This window comes from Eurytemora carolleeae, unplaced genomic scaffold, assembly GCF_000591075.1.
Source record: "Eurytemora carolleeae unplaced genomic scaffold, Eaff_2.0 scaffold83, whole genome shotgun sequence".
NCBI classification, from domain to species: domain Eukaryota; kingdom Metazoa; phylum Arthropoda; class Copepoda; order Calanoida; family Temoridae; genus Eurytemora; species Eurytemora carolleeae.
The window spans coordinates 210,260-229,775 of NW_019396027.1; the positions used below are offsets into that span (position 1 = coordinate 210,260).

Genomic DNA, 19,516 nt, shown 5'->3' on the forward strand with positions numbered 1-19,516 from the left:
GGGGGGGGGGGGTAAGATGGGCTCAACCTTTTGAGAGGTGAGGGAGCAACCCCCGCAGCCCCCCCCCCCTCCCATAATTTGACAAACAATTATTGTGCCATCGAATTTGATAAACGCGCTGTTCTGCAGTGACTTTTGAGTAAATTTTGAGCAATGCCCCCTTTTATATGCTATAAGCCATAGAAAAGGGGCAAGGGACCCCCCCCCCACCTTAACCATCCGCCTTTTTCAACGGGTTTGCTATCATGGTAATGGTATCATGGTTTACATTCTCATACTTAATAAGGGTTATTTAATTTAATATGGTGGAGTATAGTGCCGAGAGGACGCTACTACAGCTAGAAATGTATAGCTAGCTTCACTTATACCCGCTCTTTCTTTCTTCCCTACAGACTAGGCAGAGAACATCGGTTGTAGTACCTACTCTCAACCCGCCCCGCCCCGCCTGAGCCCGCCTACCCCACCCCGCAAGTAGTTGAATCTCTCTATACGAGCCGGTACAATATTAGTACAGCTCCCGTGAGGTTATAAGTATTAGCCGGTACCGAAGTAAAGCATCACTCAACTACTATCATCCGACGTGACTACTGCTAGTACCTGATAATAAAAATGGCGCCAAAGGGAAAGAGTGATGATGGAGCTGCTGCCCCTAAGAAGGTTAACGGACTTACCAAGCCCATGGCCCTCTCTGCAGAGCTTGCAACTATTGTTGGAGCCAAGAAGGACGAGAAGCTCGCCAGATCCGAGATCATCAAGCGTCTCTGGGCCTATCTTAAGGAGAAGAAGCTTCAGGTGAGAATTTTACCTAAATTTCGCATTTGTAAAACGTTTTAGTATATTCTAAATTTTGGTCATCTTACAGCCGTGAAGTTCACGTTATGGCCAGTGATATGCGGTAAATACGTCGTGTATAATGTTAATATTTTTTCTTATTTAGGATCCCGAAAACAAGCAGTTCTTCACCCCTGACAAAACCATGGAGCCCGTGTTCGGCAAGGAAAGGATAAAGGCCTTCGGCATGAGCAAGTACCTGAAGAACCACCTCAGCTAAACACCCGGCCTCTCAGACTGACCCCCCAACAGATGTATTTATTAAACTACCTAATCCACATTTCGACATAATACATGCGTTTAAAAGTGACAATTGTTGTAGCGCAATGCATTATTAAAAAATAAACTATTAGACATATATTTTTATTTTGGTATGAATCAGGTTTTGGTAATATCCTAGAGAACGATTTTACCGCCCCCCCCCTTCCATCAATTTTGCTCATTGATCATTGGTCACGCGACTCCTGCGCCCGGTCTCTTAGCCGCAGTGTTCTGGCTAGAAATTGTCTGAATCATATCCTAATATGACGAAAAATATTCAATGATAACTGTTAATTTTGCTGAAATTATCAAATTGATGGGGGGGGGGGGGTTCTAAACATCGTTCTCTTGGACAGACCCTGAGTTATTTTAGCTCTTACCTGATATTAGTTGAATGGAGTTAATTATCATGTAGCAATTGTTCCTAAAATCTTATCTAATCTTAATAAGTATCAGATTTAGGAATAACTTTTATTTTGACTTGTTACGTGTCATTCTCTGCCAGATTCAGTTGAAGCCAAATCAATATTTTATTTAAGGGGAGGGGGGGGGGGGAGCAGAGGATTCGCAGCTAAAATTTATTTTCCTTGCAATATAACCTTGGTTAACAGTATATAATAAACCGAGTATAATGTTTATCCTCAAGTCCTACCACTAAAGTCTTCTACTGTCAGAATATTGGTCTAATTCAGGGTGTCCCACAGATTATAACAGATTATAACAAGCATGAGCAGAGTATAGAAAAGTTTCACATTGAATTTTGTATTGTATTTTTCAACAACATCTTTTTGGAATATCGACCTTTTTATAGATATATATAGGAAGAAGCATTCTTTTAAGTATGAAAACATTTAACATAACTGAACATTATTTAGACTTGAAATATCACTTTGCGATAAGAATAGTTTAAAGTTTACATGTTCAAGATGTTTAATGTATAAGATATAAACTAAAATGTTTAGTTTCTAAACATTTTGTAATAATTATATACTTTTACACAGTAAATTTTATAATATATTTATAAATCAGAAATTAATTATATATCCCCCCTTTCCCGTGGTGTTTAAAAAATGTAAATTAAATAGAGGGGAGAAAAATAGTTTCCTCATTTAAAAATCCCATGTTCATCTTGTGAAATAAACTCAGGTTTTCACCATGTAAAACTCGGTCCTAGACCCGTGATCAAATCGTCGACATTCACCTTGACAACACGTGAATTATCACGAGATATTGACGGGTCACTTGTGTGAAATACACCAATAATCTTGTGTATCTTCACGGGTTTTTGTTTGTTGGGTAGTAGTTTAAATGAACATAAAAATAGTTCAAATTATTCCAAAAATATAGCTCAAATGTGTATAATTTCAGGGTTAGGCCAAGTTTTAGACAATTTCTGAGCGAGCTCGGCTGCATTTTAGATCAACATAAAAATAGTTCAAATGAACAAAAAAATAGTCTACAAATTGTTTTGTTCCTATAAACTATTTTTCATTTAGACTCATGAATTCATTTGAATCTATTTTAAAAACATCTTTATTTTGTTTATTATAACTATTTTTATGTTCATTAGAACAGTTTTTATTCATTTTAACTATTTTTTGTTCATTGGAAATATTTTAATGTTCATTCGGAATATTTTTACTGTTAATTTGGGGTTCAAATGAAAAGTAGTTAAATAAACAAAAAAAAATAGTTCAAATGAACATGAAACATGAAGTTGGTTGTTTGAACTTTCTCATGGGTACCACGTGTAGTAGTTCAAAGAACAATAGTTCAAACAACGGTGGTTAAAACAGGATAGCATCCAATAAAATCTTTTCAAGCTGTTATTTAATATGATTCTGTGCTTTACTCTGGATCGCACTCAAATGTAGGGAAAATGATCTTCTTTGCATAATAGATTAATCCGATCATATAATCACTGATCATAGACGACCTACAAATAGAGTATATCCAACCTGCAATTAGAGTGTAAATCTGACCTACAAAGAGTGTAAATCCGACCTACAAAAAGTGTACATCAGACCTAGAAAGAGTACATCCGACCTACAAAAAGAGTATATCCGATCCCTACAAAAAGAGTATATCCGACCTACAAAAAGAGTATATCCGACCTACAAAGAGAATTTACATCTAACCTACAATTAAAAAGTGCACATCGGAACTACAAAAAATGTGCATCAGACCTACAAAAATCGTACATCTGACCTACTAAAAGTGTACATTTGACCTACGAAAAGAGTATATCCGACCTACAAAAAGTGTACATCCGACCTACAAAAAACGTGTACATCCGACCTACAAAAGTGTACATCCGACCTACAAAAAGTGTACATCCGACCTACAAAAAGTGTACATCCGACCTACAAAAAGTGTACATCCGACCTACAAAAAGTGTACATCCGACCTACAAACAGTGTACATCCGACCTACAAACAGTACATCCAACCTACAAAAAGTGTACAGATCCGACCTACAAAAAGAGTATATCTGACCTACAAATAGATATGTACATCTGACCTCGCTCCATGCACATGACTAGAACTCAATCATGCCTGTAGGTCGGATTAAAAAAATAAAATGTGTAACCGACCTACAGCTGTCGTAGGTCGGATATAGCAATAGGTCAGAAAGTTAGTAGGTCGGAAGTTCAGTATAGAGGATGTTGCGTATAGACGATGCAACATTACCTTTAAAAGTTCTTGTAAAACCGGAACTTTCCTTGCATGGCCCAATGAGACATCAAAATATTTCATTTGTTTCTTAACTAACATTTTACTAAGATCAGAAAGATTTACAGAACAATCATTTGCAATTGAAAATAAATTGCTGCCAAGAACTGTGTCAAGGTCATTTTTGCATAAATTAGAAAGAAAACTAATGCAAAGATTAGAACTTGCTTCAATAGTATCATAGAAAGACACACATCTACTTTGTAACATAGTTTTTACATGTAAACATTGTGAAATACTTTCAATCAAGTACCTATGCGTATCTCTAGGTACATTAAAAAGAATTCCAATAGCAGTATTCCATGCTTGCTTTATACAATTTTGAAACACATTGGGAACTCAAGTCCCAAATACTAGATTCATAAAAACAACAATAAATATTATACAGTTTCAAAATTTCATCTGGACTGTTAAAATAAAATTCTTGGTTAAGGGAATGAATTTTTGAAATGAAAATAGCTCGTTTTTAATTGCAATCTATGGTCATTGAATTATCACTATGCAGAACATTTCCTAAATGTTTTAATGGTAAAGGTAATTCATTCAATAAAATTGGGGTTATTTAATTATAATTAATCCTTTTCTTTAGAAAAAATAAGGCATTTAGTTTTACATTTTTCGATTCGAATATTTGTATTAAATTTCAGTTTAGAAGCGTTGGCAAAATTTTCACCATTTCCTAAAGACCTGTTCAGCTAGGAGAAAGCAGAATTATATCATCTGCATATACCCAGATGCCCATATAGACACCCTGAAACTATATGTTAAGAGTAACTCATTAAAAAAAAAACTATTTTTAAGGTTCGAATGATCTTGGCTGAATATAAGATCCACAATGCCGAGGTACTCTTCAGGGAGGACGCAACTATGGACCAGTTCATTGATGTTATTGCTGATAACAGGTTTACAAGACTTCATTTAGGTTCTTACTTCTGTTTTCAAAAAAAGCTCAAATAACAGAATTCATCTTCAGTACATTGTCGTGTCTTATAACAGATTAGTTTTGGTAAATTTGTATTTTGTCTGTTGCTTTTTATGATTGTTAAAACGGTGTCAATACTTTGGTTAAAGGTCATGTTTTGTATAAAATATCTGTATTTTAGAATCTACATGCCTTGCCTCTATGTTTACAACAAAATCGATCAAATCTCATTAGAAGAAGTAGACAGGTAAATCTTCTGGCATTATTTTTGTTTATTATCATTGCCTTTTGCATAAAGACTTTTCAGACATCACCAACGCGACCAATCCTATCAAGATGAAAAACGAGTTAAACGTTCAAATTATATTTCAAAAAAAGAGAAAATTGACTGAAGAGAGCTGCATANGCTAAATGTTTCGCGAACATTTTCATTATTTTGTGATAAAAACTAGGCGTTTTAAATCGATCTTAATTATCTGTTTCATTCATCATTGTTTTATCAATATGCTAATTAGCAATTACTTACTTTACCTTAAATCTTACTTTTTCCAGTAAGCTAGAATTTTAGCCAATTATTTTGTTTTTATCTATAGGACCGCCCACCCTTGTGGGATCCTGGGGGTTATTCTCCCGTTTACGGCCCCCCCTCCCTCAGAATTATGTTGAAATATTCCAACTTTGACTGTCTGCACACTGTGTAATCAACTTGGTCGGGACGGGGGCATTAATCGCTCTTCTAATTATTGGTATACAATGAATGAAAGGTTTAATTTTTTATTATTATTTTGATCTATAACTCCGGATTGGAAGTTGGAGCCGAGCAATTATTGTATTTTGATTTTATTTGTAACATTATAGGTTGGCCCGTGCTGAGCACAATGTAGTGATTTCGTGTGAGATGAAACTAAACCTGGACTATTTGCTTGAGTGTCTCTGGGAGCATCTTGATCTACTTCGGTACAAAAGATTATAGAACTTATTTAATTTTTTATCAAATTTTAATTAATTTAATTTTGCATTTTTAGTGTTTACACAAAAAAACCTGGACAGGCTCCTGATTTTGATGATTCAATTATTCTGAGAAACGGAGTTAATGTCACACACGTTTGCCATGGAATTCACAGGTGAAATGAATTACTAAGAACATGATTCGACAGTTAATTTGTGAAGAGAAAAAATATTTTTGTCAAATATTCCAACCCCTAGAAAATCTACCGAAACCATGACGGATTTAAGAAGAGTTTAGGAAACGATTTACACTGAATCCACAGAAACAAATTAACATGTAAAAGTTCTCACCCAGAGGGAAATATGCGTCTCTCCACACACACAAACAAAACATCTTTTGGGGAAAAATCGACTTTTTTAGGCGTGGGCGGATATTATTAATAGAAGAATTTTAACTAGGTTTTGGCTAGTTGATTCCCTTTTTAGTATACACTTTAGAAATTCAAGCTTTCGTATCCTTTATCTACTTCTAACATGTCAATAAATTTGATATCTGAATGAAATAAGTTAAAAAAATATATATTACTATATTATATTTTAAGAACTCTGGCTGATGATTGTAAATATGCCCTGGTCTGGGGAACAAGCACTAAGTTCAACCCACAAAGGGTTGGACTTTCCCACCTGATGGCCGACGAGGATGTTATTCAAATTGTTAAAAAGTAATGATTTGCCTGTAATGCCACAATAAATAATTATTCTAATCGACTTGGTTGAGATAAAGATTGCTAATGCTTTACAATCGATTTCATTTTTATTTCAATATTTTTTAATGTAAAATGCAACATTTTTTTCAATAAAATAGATTTTTTATATTGAAAGATAAAACATTACAAAAAAGGATTAATGTGGTTATTAAAGAGAAACTAAGGGTCGCCTAAATTGCCGTACACTGCAGAAAAGTGGTTTTTATAAGGATCAGAAAAAGTTGTGTTTTCTGTTAACTAAATTAAAAGTTATAGCTCAGGCTATTTTATATTTTCAAAAAGATTTTATAACATTAATCTGCTGCTTTATATCTGGTGTTTTATACTGAAAGCCATCATTATTAAGTCAAATAGAAAAGATAAAGGTGCTTATATTTCCTGTCAAGTAGTTTTTGCAGTTTCTGTTTTTTTACTCTTTATATCACATTGTTTAAATTCGTCATGGAAATTACAAGGTGGAAATTGTTTGGCATAAAAACACTGGATTTTTTTATTTGGCCATTTTTCATTTTTCAGATTTAGAAAAAATGCCTGTTGCTTCCCAGAATGGATTGGATCCTCTTCTGATCTTTGTTTCTCAGCATAAAAACCAGTTGGAGTCGGGGGGTGTTCCTAAACATCTATGGAACGCCCTTTTTTCCAAGGTTTGTTTTCGGTTTTAGTTACAATTAGGTTTTAATTCAATTCAATTGTTTTTAGTTTGCTCATATTGATCCATTATATTTAAGTAGCTCAAATTTTTCACCTTTTAAATGAAACCTTTAGGAGGCATATTTACAAATACAATAAGTTTTAAAATAGTATAAGTTCCCTGCTAATAAACGTAAATAGTAATTTATTTTCAACATTTAATGCTGCAAAACACATTTGAGTGCATGGTGGTGATTACTATTTGTTCAGATCTCAAATGGAGTATTTGATGCCGGAGATGCTTTTGCCCTATTGAGTATTGAATATGAAAAAGGAGATTGGAAGGAAGGAAATCCTAGGTACGAGACAGGGGCGGATACAGGTCTTATTAAGCCTGAGCCAATTTTCCGTAGCTCCCCTCAATGCTTTAGGAAGGAGCAATTTTCCAATGATGAGCTATTTCGCCCAAGGCTAACCCTAGTAATCGCCCCTGGCACGAAAAGACAAAATTTGTTTAAAATATTCCTAAATTCTCGTTATCAACTAGTTTTAGTCTCGCTAAAGAGAACTCGCTGATGTTTAGGTGGAAAGTCGTTAGCAAGGTAGAGATGGATACAAACAGCCCAGATCATATTTATCTAGTTGATCATTCTTGGACCTACAGGTTTTGAAGCAATACTATTTTAACCAATTTTCAAATACTTTAAACTTATTTTATTAGAACAGAGAATGCACGTAAAAACCTGGAGGAGATCCCAGGATTGGTTACAAGAATGTCAGCACTAATGGATCTAAAAATGGTAATGAAATGGTGTAACAAATGGTTTAAGTTTTAATAAAAGTTAAAAATCTCGTGTTCGACCTTATTAATTCAAAGGTTCTTTTCATTATCTATTTATTAAGTCTCAATTATGTATATATATGGATATATGTAATATATATGTATTAAATATTTAATGTATTCACATTAATTTTTGTTAGAAAGATTAAACACGTTTTATTTATTCCCACACAGTTTTAATGGTACAGTTTAAAATAAACGTTAATTTTGGTATATATACATATAAATATTTGATTTAATAAGAAATCTTTGAAGGAAAAAATCCCGTAGAATAGAATACTAAAGAAAAAATCATTTTTTGACTATCAAAAATATTTTCTGAATTGCATAAAAATTATCTTACCCCTTAAACAATAAAAAGATGTTGGAATATGAGCTTAAGACATTCGTTTTTAGGATGTAGATGAAGATGAACTGCCAGCAAAAGACATGATTGAAAAGATTATGGTAGAGAAATGGAAATACAGCCAAACATACAGTATTGCTAGCGCCGAGAATGTTGAAGAAAGGCAGCCTTTATGGTGAGTGAAGTTATTATTGTTATTATCATAATTATCATTATTATCATTATTATCATTATTATTATTATTATTATCATAATTATCATTATTATCATAATTATCATTATTATCATAATTATCATAATTATCATTATTATCATTATAATCATTATAATCATTATTATCATTATTATCATTATAATCATTATAATCATTATAATCATTATTATCATTATTATCATTATTATCATTATTATCATTATTATCATTATTATCATTATTATCATTATTATCATTATTATCATTATTATCATTATTATCATAATTATCATAATTATCATTATTATCATTATTATCATTATTATCATTATTATCATGATTATTGTTATTATCATTATTATCATTATTATTATTATTATTATTATCATTATCATCATTATTATCATAATCATCATAATCATCATAATCATCATTATTATCATTATTATCATGATTATCATGATTATCATGATTATCATGATTATCATGATTATCATCATTATCATGATTATCATCATTATCATTATTATCATAATTATAATTATTATCATTATTATCATTATTATCATTATTATTATCAAACATTAATGTATCTTTTTTATTCGGAAGTTCAAAAACAGTTAATGACAACGTGATAGTAGAATTGACGCAAATACAAATCCACTAAAAGGAATTGTTAACGTTATTTTCTATAATTTATATTTTAATTTATTTTGAGTTTAGGTATGTTCTTGATGAGTTTGGTTCCAGAATTCAGCATTCAAACTTTCCATCCTTCCGGCTTGTGCCTTTTTTATATCTTGGGGACGGATGTGGATACTCACTTCTCTTTCCTATTAAAGCTATAGCTCAAGGTATACTTCCGATACATTGTCTCTATAAACATGGGAATTGAGTGACAATGAAATGCCTATTTTCCATGTTCTAAATAAAGTTAGTAGTTACGTTTACCAGAGCATTAAATAAAAATAGTAAAAGGCTGTTATGTTATTTTGCAAAACTTTGTTGATGTATAATGAGTCTGAAATAGTTCTGCAAAATGAGTAGTTAAGAGAAATAAGTGTACTTTGTTTGTATGCAGGAATTTAACATTTTACGAGGTAAAACTAGTTGGAGCAGCAAAAATTGCTTGCAACCAAAAACCACAGAAAAGGACCTTTGTGACGGTGTGCAAGTACATGCGTGGACTTCAAAAGAAGTGCATAGTTACAGAGTTGCAGGTTAAACAACTGGAACATGAGAAAACCCTCCTAGGTTTTGGAACCGGCAAGGATGAGAAGAACAAAGAGAAGCTTTTATTGTTCTTCAAACAGGAAGCAAAAAACCTCAACGCTGACTTCAACAAAGACTGCATTTAAGAGCAACCTTGACTTCCAAGTAGTTCTGGAGATTAGTCACAAGAACGGTTAGGAAGAAAGAAACACTAACAGCAGTTAAGGATGCACAAGGAAAATTAGATACAGATAGAGCAAGAATAGAAGAGATAGTCCTGGAAGAACTAGCAAAAATCTTTTCTGGACAGCAATCAGCAATAATCTCGCACAGAGGAGAACAGCTCTTCAAAGAGATGGATATAAAACCGAGGTTAGAGCGATTGCAGAGAAATTGAAGCTACAGAGAGCTCCAGGATTTGACAATGTTATGGTAGCCATGCTTAAATATGCAGGACCAAGCTTTGTAACCATGCTAACCTAAGTTATTAACAAAACCTTTCAGAATCATTGATAGTCGGACAAATTACACTGATTGACAAGAAGTCGCCCTCACTGCTTGTATCAAAAAAGCGTCCACTGACAGTATGATATAAACTTGAAGGTGATCACAAACATCAAGCATGCAAGGATGGACACAATCTGTGATAAGAATGGATACTATGGTAAAGTACAGTATGGGTGTAGGTCAGGGCAGTTAACATCAGACTGTGTGTTTATGTCAGGGAGTAAGGAATAGAAGGGAGATATAACTGACGCGGTTCGCCCTACCATATGATTGATTATACATCCTTTGCAGACGGGTACTCCATTTGAATAAGAAATATTTGTCTGATGTACAATAACCGCGTATACAATAACCTTTTCTAAATATTTCATATACAAATGGAGTACCCGTCTGCAAAGCATGTATAATCCTTTACATTGTGGGTGCATGCTGATTTTTTCTCAAATAAAGGTGTGAGATTAAGTTCATGATGTTTTTTTCCAAAGACTAACTAGCTCAACAAATCTTTTGTTTTAGGTTCTGAGGTAACGCGGGATTATGTTGAGAGTTTAGAAGCAGAAGACTCAATGACTAGGAATTGTTTACTTGGTGAGTAAATTAAAAAAACTAATTTAATAACTTCCTTCATGAATCCATTCCGCTTTTGGTTTTCCTTAATCATAATGATTCAATATCATCATCATCATCGTCTTCGTAATCGTCATCTTCATTTCTTCCCTGGCCTAAGAATCCTGTTATTCCCCTTTTCCTGCTCTGGTATCGGCCTGGCCTGTTGGATCATCAGGCTACAAACATACTAACGGTTGGCTTGGGTTAGATTATCAGGCTCACAAACATATTCTCGCTTGAGAGTAATAAACTAACTATATTATTTACAATTGTGAACCGTCACTGGTTCACAATATATACATATCGTAATATATATTAAAACCGGTTGAGTCCAAAAAAAACCTGAAAAGCATAGATTAAACTGAGCCCCCAACAAAATTTTGATATATGAATATAATATAATAAAAGAGACAACATTAAAGGGAAAAAAATCTTTGAAGGAGGTAGTTGATTTAAGAAGTTTTCTTGTTTTAAGGACTAACTCATATGTTTATTATTTTTAATTATGTTTTTTAAGCGGCCTGGTTTACATTTGATGTTTCAAATGAGGATTCCACACAGATAGAACCAGATAAATCATTCTTTATGTCCGGCCGAGAGTTGGAAACCCTTCCGGATCCTTCAACTCCAGTCTCTACCCTTCCTAAAGATCGGAAAATTAAGGTAAAACATGTAATTTGAAGTCATAAGGATTAAGGAATGCTTTATTTATGAAAAATTTATGGTTTTCGTGTTTGTCTAGAAATTCATTACTCAGGTATATGCCGAGTATGAGCACATCAGATCCAACCTGACCGACTCAAGATTGGAGTTGACGGACAACATGGCTGAAGCTGATATACTCTGGTTATCCTCACATTTCAAGGTTTTTGTCAGTCAACAGCTTCTTTCCACTAGCTCTCAGTAAAAGAATTGATTAATAATCATTTAAAAAGTTTGTTTTTTATTTGCTTTAATCCCAGGATTACGAGAACTTCAGTTTGGAGTTTCCTGAGAAGAAAATAAACCAGTTTCCTTTCGAGAACGTGATTACAATTAAAGATCTGCTTTGCGTTGTGTCAAGGTAAATCTAATTTTGTCAAGTTATGGTCAGTTTTAATTAAAAAGAAAAAAAAGTTAATCTGTGTGCGTTGTCTCAAATTTAAGATAGCTATTTCTTGGTTGGGCTTCAGGACATTTAAGTTTATTTAATTTAAAGACGGATCCAAGATGTCAACAGTGAAGGTCATGGCCCCAATTGGCTTCCAGTCACGTTTAACCTGAAAACAGAATTAAAGGTAAATAAAATCTAAATTTTACAATATTTACATTATACAGCTAGTCGAAAATCGTGAAATTTTGAGAACTTCGAAGTTTAAATTCAGATATTAATAGAATTACCAAATTTGATCTTTCTATATTTTAAGGATCGACTTCTACCAAGGAAACCATGATGCTAAAATTATTGTTAAAATTCGGTCTCATTTTTAAAATGAAATTAATTTCATTTCTTGCTTTAATTTAAATTTTTTATCTTGTTAGCATAATGTTTATCTTAATGTTAGGAGTTCCTAAGCTACTTCCAGAAACGAGAAAAAGATGGTTTGGATAATCATTGGATCATTAAACCCTGGAACCTAGCAAGAGGTGAATTCCAATGACGTTTTACAGTGTCTCAGAAAGTTAGTATGGTAGCCGGTTTGCCGTTAAAAACCGCCTGGGGTAATATTTGGCACATTTTAATAGTTTTGACACTTTCCACGCAAAATTAAATTTTAAAAGCATGTAACTTGTCGAACGTAAGCTTTATTGCTAAATAGGTTTTTGATTGTAATAGTGCTGGAAAAACTATAAAAACAGTATTTCGTCTGAAATGTCGTCTTCCTCTCAAAGAAATTTTTAAAAAACAGATATTTTAACTTCTGTCACTTGCACAATGCACACACTCCAGTAGAACTGTTGGGGTGGTACATTGTGTATACACAGTACGCACCAATATCTTTTCTATCTTCCTTTTTTTATATCATATATTTATATATATCATTTAATATATATATATCATATACATCATGCTAACCACAAATAAATTGATTTAATTTTGAGCCCTGAAAAAAAAGAACATTTTGCTGCATCTCATGAACTAATTATGGTTGCCGGAGCTAATTTTACATGTACATTAATTCAATGACCTTGGAATAGGATATAAAGTCAAATCTTTTGGGGTAATATGTTCAAATTTCTAAGATCAACTTTTTCAAAAAAAGTTTACTAATGGATTAAATAACATTTTTTCCTTTCGTTATTTTTGATTAGTTCTCAAAATTAGCAACGGCTACCATAATTAGTTGCTGAGATATTGCAAAATGTCATAGATGCAACGCTTTTACCTGTTTTTTTAGATTCAACATTTAATACAATTAATTCGTGATTAGCATGTTAAATGAAAAACGGAGATAGAAAATATATTGGCGTGTATACACAATGAACCACCCCAAAACTAAAAAGTTCTGCTCGAGTGTAACAACGTTTAACTCTTCGTTTTTAAAATGTCGTAAGGTTCCCAAATGCTTCAGGGTGGGGNCTAACACTTGTCCAGGACTATTAAATATATGCTTACGTTTTAACACCTTTCCAGGATTATTAAAGATATAATTACGCTTTAACACCTTTCCAGGACTATTAAATATATGCTTACGTTTTAACAACTTTCCAGGATTATTAAAGATATAATTACGCTTTAACACCTTTCCAGGACTATTAAATATATGCTTACATTTTAACAACTTTCCAGGATTATTAAAGATATAATTACGTTTTAATCCAATACATGTTCAGTGACATTAAATCATCGATTTAATTCCATATTAATTTTTTATTTTCATTTGTAATGAATAAAAATATAAGATTTATAAGACTTGTGAAGCATTAACTAACTTTTTTGGCAAGGTCTGGACACTCAAGTCTCAAGTAATCTTTCCCATATTCTTCGTTTACCGTTCTCCGGTCCTAAGATTGCACAAAAGTATCTGGAGGATCCTGTACTATTTCACCGACCAGAGCTGGGGGAAGTCAAATTCGACATCAGATATATCATACTTTTGAAATCTGTACAACCTTTACAGGTGGATTTTAGTTAACTCATTTATTAATATATTTCTTAATTATTTGTTAATTATTTTATCTTTATCTAAGGAGTTTTGTATTTGTGATTTCAGGTGTACGCTTACAACCGGTTCTGGCTGAGATTTGCCAATATACCATTTGATCTCAGGAACGTACATAAATTTGAAGACTTTACTTTTAGTAATAGCAGGAGACTGTAGAAAAATAGTCAAAACCTTTTAAAAATATTTTAAAACCCAAAAACTTGTCCAAAAAAAGTTTAAATCAACATTCAGTTTTGTTAAACGTGGTAAATAGTGAATTAGATATTTACGAGAAGCACTTCACCGTGATGAACTACACTCCAGTTCAACTTAAACAAATGTACTGCCAGGGAACAAATTATTACTGTTAAGAAATTAATTTACATGAGTCAGTTGAAGCATTAATAAAAAGTGATTTTGCTGACTCATAGTTGGGCTCGGGCTGAATAAAAATTCTATTTATATATAAGAATCTGAGATAAAAATTTAAGATACTGAAAGTTTACTATTTTCTAATTTTAAGGTTTTAATTTTTGTTATCATGAAGGATTTCATATTGGAGTTCGAGAAACAGAACTCAGGTTTTGCTTGGGACACGGTTCAGCAGGATATATTCAAAATGATCAAAGGTAACAATTTAACTTCCTAAATTGATTATACTCGCAAAGAATTTTTTCCTCAATATTAAAACATGTGTGACACAATTTCATCTATTAAGGTGTATTTGAGGGGGCTACAGCTTTACCCCCACCTTGTGGTTTAGGAGCAAGTCCGCAGTCTGGGGCTATGTACGCAACGGACTTAATGCTCTCCTGGGATAAAGACAAAGATGGGAACAAGGTACACAATCACATTTATTTAAAGACTTGATAGTTATTTTAATTAGTTATTTACATGTTTAAATCAAATGGTGTCAAATGAAACCGACTGCAAAGTTTTTAAACTGCTTTTTTTAAGGTTACGTTTGTATAGGGGGAAATAAGTAAGGTTTAATAAGATATAATCTTTATACATACATGCAAAATTTGTGCTGAAAATTAAGATTTGATAAAGTTTCATCTTCATAAACAATGTACTTCTCAAAAAGCTCTGGGGATATCATACTATATCGCCTGCATTGGAAGTTTAGAACCCAATTTTTCACCTCCAACTCCTATTTCTCTCCTGCAAATTTTAAATAAAGAGCATATCATTAATACTGTTGTTACAGATCCAACATACATCATAGCTAAAGCCAATGCATGACTCTAAGCATGTTTTTAGATCTTGGTTCCAAAAATGCTCGAGTTCAATTGGTCTCCTGACTGTGAGCGTGCCTGTCAGTACTATCCGGAATTCTTCAACAACGTCTTTTCCACTCTGTTCCTGGATCAACCAGAAGGACAAAATGTAACAGCAATCTGAGCCTCTACAGAAAAAATGTTTTTATGATGAACATTGAAGTTTTTTTTCAAACGTTTTACAATATACGTTGTTTTAATAAACTATTTTTTACGTGGAAGCTAGTCATTACATTTCTGATTTGATGATTTGGTTTTATTTTATTTATTTTAAGCAGACAATTACTTTGGTTGAATGTAGACATTTTGTAGGACGGATGCATTGCATTTTTAGGTCAGATGAACAACCTTAGTAGGTCATACACAACATTAGTTCGGAAGCACAACTTTTGTCGATCAGATGCACAACTTTTGCAGGTCGGATGCACAACTTTTGTAGGTCAGATGTACACATGTAAGTAGAAAAGATAGTGCACACATTTTGTAGGTCTGATGCACAGTTATTAGGTAGCCGCAGCGCTCGGCTCAGAAATTGGATAACCTTAACCGAACCCCACATATTAGCTATATTACTTAATCAAATTGATAAAGATGGCCGCAACGCGCTCAGTCCCTAGCCTGTCCTAGCCGCAGCGCTTGGCCCAGAAATTGTCTTAACCTAAAACCTAACCCAATAGATTGGCTATCTCTGTCAATTTGATAAATGTGGCCTTTGCGCTCGGCCCCTAGTCCAGTCCTAGCTGCAGCGTTCAGCCCAGAATTATTGCCTTAACCTAACCTCACATATCAGCTATCACATTGTCCATTTGATAATGTGATATTTGATTATGTGGCCGCAGCGCTCGGCCCCCTAGCCTGTTCTAGCCGCAGCGCTCGGCCTGGACTTAACCTAACATCAGAGTGTGCGTCGACCTACCAAATGTGTACATTCGACCTAAAAAAGTGTGCATCCGACCTACAAAAGTATGTGCATCCGACCAACAAATTTGTGTGCAACAGGACGGCGAGATCCTTATGTTAGCAATGTCAACTACATATACTGACACATGGGTACTGGAATAGAATCGCAACCCAGCTGGAAAATTATTCTTTCTTTCCACCGTTTTCTTTTTTTCTACTGTGATCGGAACTCTTATTTTCATCCGCAAATGTCTTCTTGTGGAACTCCGGCATCGGATGATTAAAAGCCGTCTTTTTTACTACGGAATTGTTTGCTGTCGAAGATTGACTCCATCATCGGATCAAAACTAATTTAGCACTCCGTCTGAAGAGCTCAATTTGTTCAGAAAGTTTCTATGCATGATGAGATGCATGACCTGTAACATTTGCGAAATTTTTAAAGTCATGGGATGCTGTTTAAATATATAATACTTTTACAGAACTTCCATGATTTAGCTGATTAGCTTTAATCATCGAGTAAGGCTCGATTTGTGTTAATTTGCACTACAGGGTGTCCCAAAAAACATGGGAATTCAGTGACGAATTCGATATCGTCTTTGTTATGAATTAGCATTGTAATACCTAATTTCAAAAGCAATAATATTATTATGTCTGCTAGAGTTTATTTAATGAAAAGGGTAAAAGACTGCACAGATGTGTTTATATAATGTCTCCGCAAGATGAACAGTGCCCAGTAAACCTGATCACATGGACTAAGCGTCGATTCCACGTTGCCTTTGCAACCTTGACGTGGATATATCGTCGTATATTATCATGTTTAACCTCTTATCGACGTGGGATCGCACTATTTGTGGCGCTGTTACAACGTCGCATTAGAAAACGTTGTATCAACGTCGTCCCCAACATTGTCATGACGTCATTTTTGAAATTTTCCAACCTTTAAATGACATTGAATTGACATGTCAGCCACGTGGATATTCTTTAAGCGACTAAATTTCAACCATGTATCAACGTCAGGGCAACCTTATTCTGACCATAAATCGACCTCTAATAAACTATTGATTAACCCTAAAAATTTACACTGTTTATTTTTATTTGTACTTGCCGTGTCAAAATACAGAGATACAGCACAATAATTCCCGATATTAGAAGTATTTTGACAGTGCAAGTGCAAATTAAAATTGTCAGTGCATTAAAAGCACTTCTTCAAATGAATAAAGTAGGATCAGAAGTTGAAACTTTGTAGAATCTTTTAACACTTGATCGATCACAATATCCAATTTGGGCACTTCTAAATTTAAGGATAAATTTATCCCTACAGGGTATGAACACCGGATATCGTAGATGAATTGAATTCATCTGTAGGACTGCATTTGATGGAGCTTAATGCTTAATCCTGACTTCTTAATCTTGACTTCAGGATGAAGAAAATATCCAGGTTTTCTGAAACAAAAATCTAATAATATAACTTATAAATGTAAAATATCTTTAAGGTTTATTTATTATAATTCTGGAATAACAAGTGAAAACTCCGTTTATAAACTGCCATTGTGCAGATTTTTATGAAAAATATTTTAAACAAATAATTTGTTGAAAGACAATTTCCAAAATTAAAAATTGATTTTTAAGTAAAACTTTTCAGCCTACCTCTCAACAAAGGAAATGATAGAAATACTTTTAAAAAGGTTGTAGACATAATTTTTAGTGACTACCGAAGTATAGCGTGGCATGTCAGATTTACAACAATACCCTTAAAGTGACTGTAAGCGTAATTTCAAATGACCCTCCATGCAAAGATGGCAATGCCCGATTCACAACTCTTAGTATGAATTAAATATCATATATTTAACATTTTGAAACTGATTATTTTCTCTTGAAATTAGGATTTCTCTACAAAAGTGACTTGCGCATTTCTACAGCAGGAAAACTATAGGAATTATCAAAATGAAACACTTTTAAACCTAGAAAAAACGTCAACATCTTTCACATTATTGAAAAGATAAAGGGTACCATTGTGAATCGGGCCTTGTCATCTTTCATGGAGGGTCCCTTGAAATTAGATTTACAGTCCCTTTAAAAACATTATAATGATAATATTAAAAGTATTCTTACCATTTTTATAATCATCACGTTCATCTTCATCCTCCTCCTCCTCCCCAGAAATCTCTTCAGATAAAAGAGCTTCCATCTCATCCCTCATCCGTCCCACAACATCATCCTTCATCCGCTCTATACTACCAATCCTCAGATCAAGGGAACTAGAATGAAATTTGTCTGATCAAGTAATAATTTTAGATATTAATGTTTAAAATTTTGAAAACTGTTGAAAAAAATGATCAAAACAGCCAACACCTAATTGCTTTATACTTGTACTGCTAAAATAATCATCAACTTGTAATTGTAAACTCATTCTGAACACAGATACATGTTTTTTAGCAATAAACATTATCTATCTATCTATCTATTTTCAATTGTGGTTTTTCTACATCAGTTAAAGGTTGAAAGGGTTGTAAATCATTTATAATGTGGAAATACCCAAGATTTGAAATTTGATGGTTTAATTAAAAAATGTGAATCTATGATAACGGTCTATGATTTATGATCTACAAAATCTATTTCAGCTTCACAAACAATGGAGGAAAATGTCAATTGTAATTAAGAAAAAAGGTAAAACACATGAAAAGGGTACTGTTAAGATAAAAAAAAAAGAGGGGCGCGGTCGGGTAAAGGTTTAAATGGTACCATTGTCAACCAAATTAAATTAAACCAATTGCAATAGTCCCTTTAATAAGCAGTAAACAAATTTTAGTTAAGTAAACAATTAACCTTTATTAACTCAAGCCAGATCCTCTGTGAGTCCACAAACATTACGATTTGTCTACACTGTTTAGTATCTAATGGGCCGAGAATCGCAGCTGCCTTTGGTTACCGTAAGCGACATGATTTGAACCTGAAAAAAAAATAAACATAAACTTTACAACTTTAACAGACCGGAAAAAGGTGAAATAATGAAAAATTTGATATTCAACAAGTTTTTTGGTCCTTTTTAATTCTTTTAGACAAAAATTTTATTTATTTGGCCAAATTCCACGAAAATATACCTTTATTCTGTGCATGGGAAAACTAATTTTGAAAGGGGGGGAGGGGAATTTTTCTTGTGAGTTTAATGTTAAATTTTCTCATTAAATTATCGGTTTGCAACTTAAAATATCAATATTTATTCATATTTATATACTTTTTTACCTTCTTCAAAATTGGGTAAGTCCAGCAGAACAGGAATAGGAAGAACAGGAATAGGATGGACAGGAACAGAAGGGACATCAGGGGTTGAGAACAGGTTACCTAAAAAGTAATTATTAAACCAAAATTTGTTTATTTCACTGTATAATTTGGACCCCTTTAGGATCTGTCG

General features: G+C 33.3%; 3 protein-coding genes and 1 long non-coding RNA gene across 4 annotated transcripts; 3 read left to right on the top strand and 1 right to left on the bottom strand.

Annotated features, from left to right (window-relative positions):
- The first annotated feature begins 532 nt into the window (after positions 1-532).
- Positions 533-1,191, top strand: LOC111717095 (protein TRI1). The gene is made up of 2 exons (XM_023492638.1): positions 533-792; positions 938-1,191. Exons 1-2 carry the CDS (start codon positions 610-612, stop codon positions 1,049-1,051), a joined length of 297 nt encoding a protein of 98 aa, XP_023348406.1. The 5' UTR covers positions 533-609; the 3' UTR covers positions 1,052-1,191.
- Positions 1,192-4,625: 3,434 nt separating this feature from the next.
- On the top strand, positions 4,626-6,462 carry LOC111716327 (developmentally-regulated GTP-binding protein 2; the record flags this gene model as incomplete). Its single annotated transcript, XM_023491801.1, is given in 5 exon segments — positions 4,626-4,726; positions 4,928-4,993; positions 5,605-5,703; positions 5,772-5,870; positions 6,297-6,462. Coding segments are annotated over 5 exon segments (489 nt in total), but the record flags the coding sequence as incomplete, so codon positions are not given.
- Positions 6,463-6,633: 171 nt separating this feature from the next.
- On the top strand, positions 6,634-15,450 carry LOC111716227 (tubulin--tyrosine ligase-like protein 12). The gene is made up of 18 exons (XM_023491698.1): positions 6,634-7,105; positions 7,362-7,450; positions 7,675-7,755; positions 7,813-7,891; positions 8,329-8,453; positions 9,195-9,325; positions 10,707-10,778; positions 11,317-11,462; positions 11,557-11,664; positions 11,762-11,862; positions 11,998-12,076; positions 12,344-12,425; positions 13,725-13,900; positions 13,994-14,049; positions 14,199-14,274; positions 14,472-14,553; positions 14,643-14,764; positions 15,188-15,450. The coding sequence occupies exons 1-18, from the start codon at positions 6,989-6,991 to the stop codon at positions 15,326-15,328; spliced, it is 1,863 nt and encodes a 620-aa protein (XP_023347466.1). The 5' UTR covers positions 6,634-6,988; the 3' UTR covers positions 15,329-15,450.
- Positions 15,451-17,311: 1,861 nt separating this feature from the next.
- LOC111716415 (uncharacterized) lies at positions 17,312-19,507 on the bottom strand. The gene is made up of 4 exons (XR_002768493.1): positions 19,348-19,507; positions 18,931-19,054; positions 18,217-18,362; positions 17,312-17,547 (listed from the first exon to the last, which is right to left on the bottom strand). It is a non-coding gene; the product is annotated as an uncharacterized LOC111716415 (long non-coding RNA).
- Positions 19,508-19,516: the final 9 nt, after the last annotated feature.

Coding starts and splice junctions, on each gene's coding strand:
- LOC111716227 (XM_023491698.1), top strand. CDS start 6,989: ATGCCTGTTGCTTCCCAGAATGGATTGGATCCTCTTCTGATCTTTGTT. Junction 11,863..11,997: donor CTGCTTTGCGTTGTGTCAAG/GTAAATCTAATT, acceptor TTTAATTTAAAG/ACGGATCCAAGATGTCAACA. Junction 14,050..14,198: donor AATATACCATTTGATCTCAG/GAACGTACATAA, acceptor CGTGGTAAATAG/TGAATTAGATATTTACGAGA.
- LOC111717095 (XM_023492638.1), top strand. CDS start 610: ATGGCGCCAAAGGGAAAGAGTGATGATGGAGCTGCTGCCCCTAAGAAG. Junction 793..937: donor TTAAGGAGAAGAAGCTTCAG/GTGAGAATTTTA, acceptor TTTCTTATTTAG/GATCCCGAAAACAAGCAGTT.